We start from the raw sequence: 10,000 nt of genomic DNA, 5'->3' as shown, positions 1-10,000 counted from the left end.
TCCCGGGGCACTACTGACGCGGCGACACAACTGACCTAATTTCACATGATGCCTCGAAGCGCGTGCCTCAAGGGGAAAGATGTTTCTATAAGACGATATCCTGATTGGAGGAAAGTTATAGAGACGTCCAGAAAACTCGTGCCTGATCCAAGTTTAGTGATAGTCTGAATTAACCCGAGGCATTGAGGCGTCATGGAGATTTAGTTATCGACGAAGAGTTGGAGCATGGAGAACGTGTCGATTTTATTTAGTGGTAACGATTCTGCATTGAGTTCTTGAAGCATGTAAAGCGCTAGGGGGATAAAGTTCACGACGAAGAACTGGAGAAAGAAGAGCGTGTTAAGAGCTTTAGTTTAGGACGAAGAGCAAAAGTATGAGGAGGGTGTTAGATATTTAATTTAGGACAAAGAGCGTCAGTATGAAGCGCGTGTTAAGAGATTTAGTTTAGATAAAAGAGCAATAGTATGGGGAGGGTGTTATTTGTTTAGGACGAAGAGCAAAAGTTAGAGATTTAGTTTATGACAAATAGCAAGAGAATAAGGAAGGTGTCAGAGGTTAAGTTTAGGCCAAAGAACATAAAGAACATCTAATATTCAGTTTGGAACGAAGGACAAGAACAAAACAACATCCATGAAACAGATATCTTCTAATAACTTCCATCTATCGATCTTCGGGAGAGATACGACACTTCCTAACCTCTCCTTCCCAGATTCCCTTTATAATTAGGAACATGCATTATTCAACAGCGAGGATTTACTGATCCACTGAGGTTTTGGGGACGCAGAAACAAGGTCAGGTGGTGAGTGGAATACAAAACTAGCGAAGCAACCCATGAAAATTTTAGCAACACAGAAATCTACAAAAAAAAATATAAAATAAATAAATAAATAAATAAAAAAATAAAATAAATAAAATAAATAAAATAAACAAATAAAATAATAACAAAAGCTACCTTGGTAACAGGAGAAGGTAAAAAAAAGTGTAAGGAATAGAAAAAGGCAATTTCATACGTGTCACAGAAAATTAACCTCCTCCTCAAAAAAAGCTCCCCTTCAAAAAAAAAAAAAAAAAAAAAAAAAAAAAAAAAGGTCACCTGGCGTTGGTCCGGTGAAGAGACACAGGTATGGTGCCGGATAATTAAGCAAGGTCATTTGCATACACACCCAAAAACAAAACAAAACAAAAAAAACTATTGAATTAACAAGACATTTACATAAACAACACTAAAATGAGGCGAGCAGGAGCAGTTAGTTCGTTAGTAATCTAGTTCACTGACAGAAAATTTACATGAAGTATTAAATGTGTAACAGATACATATAGCGACTGGAAAACTGATCAGGTCATAGCAGCCAAAACAGGAACGAAACTTGGTAGCATACTAAATATAGCTCGAGACATCCACTGAAAGAAAATTAACACAAGACACTTAAAGAACCCTCGACATCAACTTAACAATAAAAGAAAAAGATGAAAAGAAAGGAACTGTACCAGGTCATTGAACCAAGGCAATAGAAAAAAAAATTGGATACTTAGAAGCAAACTAAACATAGCACGCAGAATCCACTACAAATAATAAAATGGACACTAACATATCTAAAAAAAAAAAAAAAAACAGAAGAGAAAAAAGTGACTGCAAGACTTATCAGATCACAGAAACTAAAGCAGAAATGATGAAATGATAAAGTAGATAATACATAGCACGCAGAATCCACTACAAAAAAAAAAAATAAATAAATAAATAAATAAGAGACACCTGAAAAAAATGAGAAAAAAAAGTGGCTGTAAAATTTATCAGATTATAGGAACTCAAACTGAAATGAAGAAAAAAAAGTAACTGGAAACTAAGAGGCATACTAAACAAAGCACACACAATCCACTAGAAGAAAAAAAACGCCTTAACTTTAGAGAAAAAAAAACAAGTGACAAAAAAAAGAAAAGTGACTGCAAGACTTATCGGATCATAGGAACGAAAATAGAGAAGGAAAAAAAAATAAAACTGGAAATTTAAAAGACTAAACATAGCACACATAACCCACAAGAAAAAAATAATAATACACTAACACTTAAAAAAATACGATGTGAAAGCAAGAAAAAAAAAAAAGTGACTGCAAGATTTATCGGATCAAAGGAACCAAAAGAGAAATGATAAAGCACACTGGACATAGCACGCGGCATCCACCAGAAAAAAAAAGTTACATAACACACTCTAACACCTAAAATAGAAATAAAAAAAAAAATAAAAGTGACAGCAAGAGAAAAAAGTTAATACAAGACTTATCAGATCGAAGGAACCAAAAGAGAAATGATAAAGCACGCGACGTCCACTACAAGAAAATGACAGAACACACACTAACACCAAATAAATAAATAAATAAAAAGTGAAAACAAGGAAAAAAAAAATGACTGCAAGACTTATCAAAGGAACCAACACACAAATGAAGAAAAACAAAACAAAACTGGAAATTACGAAGCAGACTAAACATAGCACACAAAATCCACTAGAAGACAAATGATATAACACACTAACACACTAAAAAAGAAGAAAAAAGTGAATGCAAGAACCAAAACAGATATGATAAAAAAAAAAGGACGCGGGATCCACTAGAAGGAAAAAATATATATAGCACACACTAATACCTAATAATAATAATAATAAAATAATAATAAATAAATAAATAACACCAAGAGAAAAACTGACTGCAAGACTTATCAGGTCAAAGGAACCAAAACAGAAAAAAAAAAAATAAATAAGGTAGCATCCACTAGAAAGAAAACAAATTATATAGCACACTAACAAAATAAAAAAAAGAAAAAGAAAAAGAAAATAAAGTGACTGCAAGAATTTTCAGGTCAAAGCAACCAAAACAGAAATGATAAGGCAGACTAAACATAGCACGCGGCATCCACTTACGCTGGGGTGGTTGATGAGGCGCTGGTGGTGCTCGGGGGATGGATCGACAGACCTCCGTGCCAGCCGCCGGTGACGCAACACGTATACGTCATCAAACAACTGAAGAGCAAGAGGAGAAATGCAATTAATGACAAGTGCTGATAAAAATTGAAGGAGAGACAGAGACAGAGAGAGAGAGAGAGAGAGAGAGAGAGAGAGAGAGAGTGTGTGTGTGTGTGTGTGTGTGTGTGTGTGTGTGTGTGTGTGTGTGTGTGTGTGTGTGTGTGTGTGTGTGTGTGTGTGTGTGTGTGTGTGTGTGTGTGTGTGTGTAAAACGATGTAAAAAGAGGCAGAAGGCAAAGAAATGTAGAGAGAGAGAGAGAGAGAGAGAGAGAGAGAGAGAGAGAGAGAGAGAGAGAGAGAGAGAGAGAGAGAGAGAGAGAGAGAGAGAGAGAGAGAGCTATACATCAAATATAAAAAAAAAACACCAAAACTAAAAAAAAACTCAAATGCATCAAAATAAGACGACAAAGAAGAAGAAGCAGAAGAAACAGAAGAAGAAGAAGAAGAAGAAGAAGAAGAAGAAGAAGAAGAAGAAGAAGAAAGCATCAAACACGGACATCTATCAGAACTGAAGAGCCAGAACGTAAAAAGAGGAAAAGCATCAAAGAAAAGAAGGAAGGACGGAAAGCAATAACATCAGATGAACAAAAGAGAAAAAAATAGGAAACGAAAAGACTAAAAGGAAAAAAAAAAAAAAGTGACAACGAAATGGAGACAAAAACAAAATGCAATAAAACTGTCAACGGTGAAAGACAAAAGGCGGAAGAGAGAGAGAGAGAGAGAGAGAGAGAGAGAGAGAGAGAGAGAGAGAGAGAGAGAGCAAATAATGGACGAGGGAAAAAGGGAGTGTATAAAAGCAATTCTCTCTCTCTCTCTCTCTCTCTCTCATACACATAAACAATTCGCAAAACAAAACAGCGTCCAACTCCACACGAGGAAACAAAGGATTCTCTGACCGGGAGCAAAAGAAAACTCTAAGGTAATTACAAACCCTATTTCACTATCAACTTTTTTTTTTCCCTCTCTTTGTCTTTTCTTTGCCTTTCATTATTGGTCGTCCTTTATCCTCCTTTATTCTAGCTCTGTCTTCCTTTTATTCCTTCTATTCACACCTTTATTCTTCCTTCCTTCTCTTGTTTATATTTTTATGTTTTCGGCTTTGCTTCTGTGATTGATTTATTTTTTTTTTTACTATTTCTCTCTCCCGTTATTTATTTTTCATTATTGTTCGTCTTTTTAACTGTAGTATTCTCAGCATGCTCTTGTCTTTATACCTGCTCTCTCTCTCTCTCTCTCTCTCTCTCTCTCTCTCTCTCTGTGTACATCATTTTCTGTTTTCCTTCTCTTTTCCGTCATTACCTTATTCTTCACTAGCATTTTTCCATTTTCTTTATTTCTATCCGTGTCTTTTCCGTCTCTCTTTCTCTCCTTCCACTAATATAAAAATGTATTTCCTCTTTTTCCTCGTCTGTTATTTTTTCTTCTACTCCTTTCCTTTTTCTTTAATCCTCATAATCCCTGGTCTATTTTTCTCCATTTCCTCCTCCTCTTACTAATCCTAATCCATCTACAATTTTCTCTCCCCCCTTCCTTTCTTCTTTTTCCTCTTCTTTTCCTTCCTTCTTTTCCTCTTCTTTCCCCTCTTCTTTTCCTCTTCTCCTTTTCCCTCTCTTCTTTTCTCTTCATTTCTCTCCTTTCTTCTTTTCCTCTTCTTTCTCCTCCCTTTTCTTTTCCTCTTCTTTCCTTCCTTCTTTTCCTCTTCTCCTTTTCCTTCTTTCTTTTCCTCTTCAACTTTCCCTCCTTCTCCTCTTCTCCTTTCCTCTCCCTTCTTCTCCTCCTCTCCTTTCCCTTCACTTCTTTTCATCTTTTCCTCCATTTTTTTCCTCTTCTTTCTCCTCCCTTCTTTTTTTCATCTTTCCCCTCCCTTCGTTTCCTCTTCTCCTTTCCCCTCTCTCCTTCTTCTCTTATCCTTTAATTTTTACTCTCTCTATTTTTCCTTACGTTGTTACCTTTCTGTGGTTTAAATATGTATCGTTTAATTTTTCGTTTTGTTATTTGTTATTCTCCTTTCGTTTATTCCCTCCTGTTTCTGTTCATTGGTGTTTTCATGCGCTTTTCTTTCTCTTTCTCTTTTCCCCTCTTATGGTTTACTGGTTTGTCTTTTTTTTTACTTTGTTTTAATTTCATAATCCTTTCTCTGTTGTTGTTCTTTCATTAATTCCTTCCTGGTTCTCTTTTATAGCGCTCATGTGTTCAATTCTTTGTAGCACAGTCTCTCTCTCTCTCTCTCTCTCTCTCTCTCTCTCTCTCTCTCTCTCTCTCTCTCGTTCACCCGATGCACACCTAGAATTTTCTTTTTTTTTTTTGTCATATTTTCAAATTCTATCCACTTTACTTCTTCTGCTCCTATGTTTTGTTTTCTTCACTCTGCATGTGTCTTGTCCTCTTTGTCTTCCTATTCTTAAATCATACTCTTGAATTTATTCATGAGATCTCATTTCTTCCTCACACTTTCGTATTTCATGTTCCTCTTCTTCAGCATTAATGTTTCAAATCTGCTTTCCTGTCCTTGCTTTCACTCACACTCACACACTCACACACACACACACACACACACACACACACACAGGGTTTTAATGAACACGCACGTTTCTCTCTCTCTCTCTCTCTCTCTCTCTCTCTCTCTCTCTCTCTCTCTAATAAAAAGGGAAAACGTTCATTCATGTCACATTAATCTCTGGACGAACCTCACTTAGCAACGAAGAAAAGGTGGAAAGCAAGTGAGTGCAGTAGGAATCATATTGAACGAGAAAATAAAACAGTAATAGCTTAGAAAAATGAAAGCAAAAGGAAGCCCACGTGACCTTTAGGCAACAGAACACTCAGGTCATAGAAAACGAAGACTTGATTATTCACTTTGATACGAGAGTGTAAAAACCAAAGGCATGACGTCAGAGTGGCAGCCAATCATCTCCCTTTGATGGATGACGTCACGAGGGCGGGGCCAATCACGTCACGAGGAGTGATGACGTCATTACCGTGGCGCGACGGGGACGAATGAGGAAGAGAGAGAAAGGGATCAGAGAAGGTTCGAGGAATAGAACGAGACAAGGACAGAGAAGAGAGAGAAAGGCAGAGAGACAGACAGCCATGATGCGGACAGGCAGACAGGCATACAAACAGATAGATAGATGTGTGTGTGTGTGTGTGTGTGTGTGTGTGTGTGTGTGTGTGTGTGTGTGTGTGTGTGTGTGTGTGTGTGTGTGTGTGTGGCCTTGCTAATACTGATAGTTCGTTTCTTAGTCGCTTAAGGGCACGTGGAGGGCAAGAGAAGCTCGGGACCCTCGTCTTTAGCGTGTCAGGGTCAGCGGCAATGAATTGAGGCGGAAGGCAAGAAGGCATTAGGACAGATGGATACAGATCGGGGACAACGTGTGGCAGTGACAGCGAGGAAAGAGAGGCACACATTTCATACGAGTATACCAAGACATGATTGCAAGGAATTTCAGCCTTACAAATTGATCATAGGTTTAGAAAGGAAGAAAAATGAGTAAATATAAGGGCACCCAATCATGACAGTAGAGGAATCAAGAGTTTGGCACGTCTAAGCATCCGTGTTTCGAGTAGATAGACTCTTCCACACCAGAAGGAAGTAAGAGGAGAAATAACAAAAGAATGCTCCTTGAAACGTTAGAGAAATAACACCCACCTATTTTATTCATTCCTGTTTTACCTCCAGGAAATAAAGACACTTACTCGAAAATTCTACTGAAATAAAAGTCAGCACAGTAGATAGTAGAGAGGAAGTAAAGTAAGAGATAACAAAAGAATACTCCTAAAAACGTGAAAAACAATGAGAACCACCTATTAAATTCCTGCTTTCCCTTGCCATAACCATAACCATCAGTGTGTAAAGACTCTTCCTCGAAATGCTGCAAAAAAATATAAGGTCAGTAGACAGTACAGAGGAAGTAAGCTCGCCCTCACCACAACCACTACTGTATTTCGAGGAGATAAAGACTCTTCCTGGAAACGCTGTAGATACGAAGGTAGGTAGATAGTACAGAGGAGGTAAAACAAGAGATACCATAAAAAATACCCTTAGAAACGATAGAGAAATACAGACCATCTATTTCATTGATGTGTTGCTTGGCCATAACCATCACTGTGTTTCGAGGAGGAAGAGGAGGAGAAGGAAAAAGAGGAGGAAAAGGAGGAGGAGGAGGAAAAGGAGGAGGAGGAGGAAAAGGAGGAGGAGGAGGAGGAAAAGGAGGAGGAGAAGGAGGAGGAGGAGGAGGAGGAGGAGGAGGAGGAGGAGGAGAACGAGGAGGAGGAGGAGGAGGAGAACGAGGAGGAGGAGGAGAAGGAGAACGAGGAGGAGGAGGAGGAGGAGGAGGAGGAGGAGGAGATGTAGATTAATTCAACAACACTCCCCACGGAAAAAAAAGTGCAAAGATATTTTAAAACTATCTCTCTCTCTCTCTCTCTCTCTCTCTCTCTCTCTCTGCTTCACCTTCAGCTTCAGTAAATTTTCAAGGTATAAAACATGTGCAAGACGGAAATACATACACACAAACACACACACACACACACACACACACACACACACACACACACACACACACACACACACACACACACACACACACACACACACACACACACACACACACACACACACACACACACACACACACAGCAGACAAACAAAACAAATATGTTGACAAAAGGAAAACGTAAAAATAAAATAAAGGAAGAAAAACAACAACAGACTGACACACAAGAGAGAGAGAGAGAGAGAGAGAGAGAGAGAGAGAGAGAGAGAGAGAGAGAGGTTGATTAGTCATGAATATATTAACATCTTCCGCTCTCTCTCTCTCTCTCTCTCTCTCTCTCTCTCTCTCTCTCTCTCTCTCTCTCTTCTGCCAATAAGATGCAAATTCTCATTTAAGTGCCGAAGAGATGTGCTTCTCCTCCCCTTACACCCAGTGATGTGTGAGGAAGAAGAGGAGGAGGAGGAGGAGGAGAAGGAGGAAGAAAAGTGTCTAGTTAAACGAATTTTAGTAATTTCCTCTCCGTAATCTCCTCCTCCTCCTTCTTCTTCCCCTTTCCTACTCCTCCTTTTGTATTCCTTTGTATTCCTCTTCTTTTTCCTATTCCTCATCCTCCTATTCTTCCTTTTCTTCCTCCATTTTTTTCTAATTCTTCCTCCGACTTCTCTTTACTCTTCTTTATCTTCTTCCTTTTCCTATTCATCTTCCTTCTTCTCCCCCTCCTCTTCCTCTTCCTTCTCCATGTCCTCATTACAATCTTCTCTCTAACATTTTTGTCTCCCATCTCTCTTCTCTTTACTCCTCGTTCTTCCTTTTTCTCTTAATCCTCCTCCTCCTCCTCCTCCTCCTCCTTTCTTCCAATCTCACTCCTTCTCTATCCCACGTCTGTCCTCCTTCTCCTCCCAATTCTTTTCTGCCCCATCTCTCCTCATTCCTCTCCTATTCCTCCTCCTCCTCCTCCTCCTCCTCCTCCATATGTCACCTTCCTCTTCACACGGTCTCTTTTCCTCCCTCGTTTCCTCGCTGATTGAAGAGGAAGGCAGGAGAAGAAGACAGGAGGAAGAAAAAACAATGGGGAGAGAGAGAGAGAGAGAGAGAGAGAGAGAGAGAGAGAGAGAGAGAGAGAGAGAGAGAGAGAGAGATTTTCCTTCCCCCTCTCCCACCTCACTTTAATTAGTGTACAGAATTTAAAAAGACATTTCAGACACGTCCTTTCTCTCTCTCTCTCTCTCTCTCTCTCTCTCTCTCTCTCTCTCTCTCTCTCTCTCACCTCCAATTAACCTTCTAAACAAGCAATTATTCTTCGACATTGCAAGGTTGGTGTAGCATTAACTACCACCACCACCACTACTTCCACCACCACCACCACCAAACCACCACCACCACCACCACCTCCTCCTCCTCCTCCTCCTCCTCCTCCTTCTGATCAAACTAGTTTCCATCCCAATAACAAGACAAGGTGTGGTCTCATCTAATTACTAAAAGAAGGAGGAGGAGGAGGAGGAGGAGGAGGAGAATTAAGGTTGTGGTGGTAGCGAGGGACGACAAACACACACACACACACACACACACACACACACACACACACACACACACACACACACACACACACACACACACACACACACACACACACACACACACACACACACACACACACACACACACACACACACACACACACACACACACACACACACACACACACACACACACACACACACACACACACACACACAGACAGAGAGAGAGAGAGAGAGAGAGAGAGAGAGAGAGAGAGAGAGAGAGAGAGAGAGAGAGAGAGAGAGAGAGAGAGAGAGAGAGAGAGAGAGAGAGAGAGAGAGAGATACCTGAAGGTGTCGGCTTACCTCACTAGTGTCTTCTTCTTCTTCTTCTTCTTCTTCTCTCTCTCTCTCTCTGCTCTGTAATGATACTAATGAGAGAGAGAGAGAGAGAGAGAGAGAGAGAGAGAGAGAGAGAGAGAGAGAGAGAGAGAGAGAGAGAGAGAGAGAGAGAGAGAGAGAGAGAGAGAGAGAGAGAGATCTAAGAGCAGGAAGAGAGGACGGAATTAATAGCATTTCTCTTGCTTACATATCATTCCTCGTCCTCCTCCTCCTCCAGCAGCACTCCTCCTCCTCCTCCTCCTCCTCCTTCTCCTTCTCCTCCTCCTCCTCCTCCTCCTCCTCCTCTCTCTTCCTTCTTTCTACCTTACTTCCTGCATTCCTGTTTTCGCTTTATCTCTGTCCTTCACTCACTCTCTCTCTCTCTCTCTCTCTCTTTGACAAACCGTTTCCTTTACTACTACCATTTCTTGCACTGCTTTGGGTAAACACACACACACACACACACACACACACACACACACACACACACACACACACACACACACACACACACACACACCGGAAATTAAAGTCTACGTGGTATAAGATTTTTTTCCTTCTTATCTTTTACGAGGAAGGAAAAAAAAAAAGGACTAATCGGCTTTGACTTGT

General features: G+C 40.0%; 1 protein-coding gene across 1 annotated transcript in view; it reads right to left on the bottom strand.

Annotated features, from left to right (window-relative positions):
• The window catches only part of LOC123515370 (furin-like protease 1, isoforms 1/1-X/2), a 168,010-nt gene that overhangs the window by 48,310 nt on the left and 109,700 nt on the right, over positions 1 to 10,000 (bottom strand). The window contains 1 exon segment of the mRNA XM_045273878.1: positions 2,912 to 3,010. Within this exon segment, the coding sequence (XP_045129813.1) occupies positions 2,912 to 3,010 (99 nt within the window).

This window comes from Portunus trituberculatus, chromosome 39, assembly GCF_017591435.1.
Source record: "Portunus trituberculatus isolate SZX2019 chromosome 39, ASM1759143v1, whole genome shotgun sequence".
Lineage (NCBI taxonomy): Eukaryota > Metazoa > Arthropoda > Malacostraca > Decapoda > Portunidae > Portunus > Portunus trituberculatus.
This window is presented reverse-complemented; position numbering and strand designations above follow the sequence as displayed.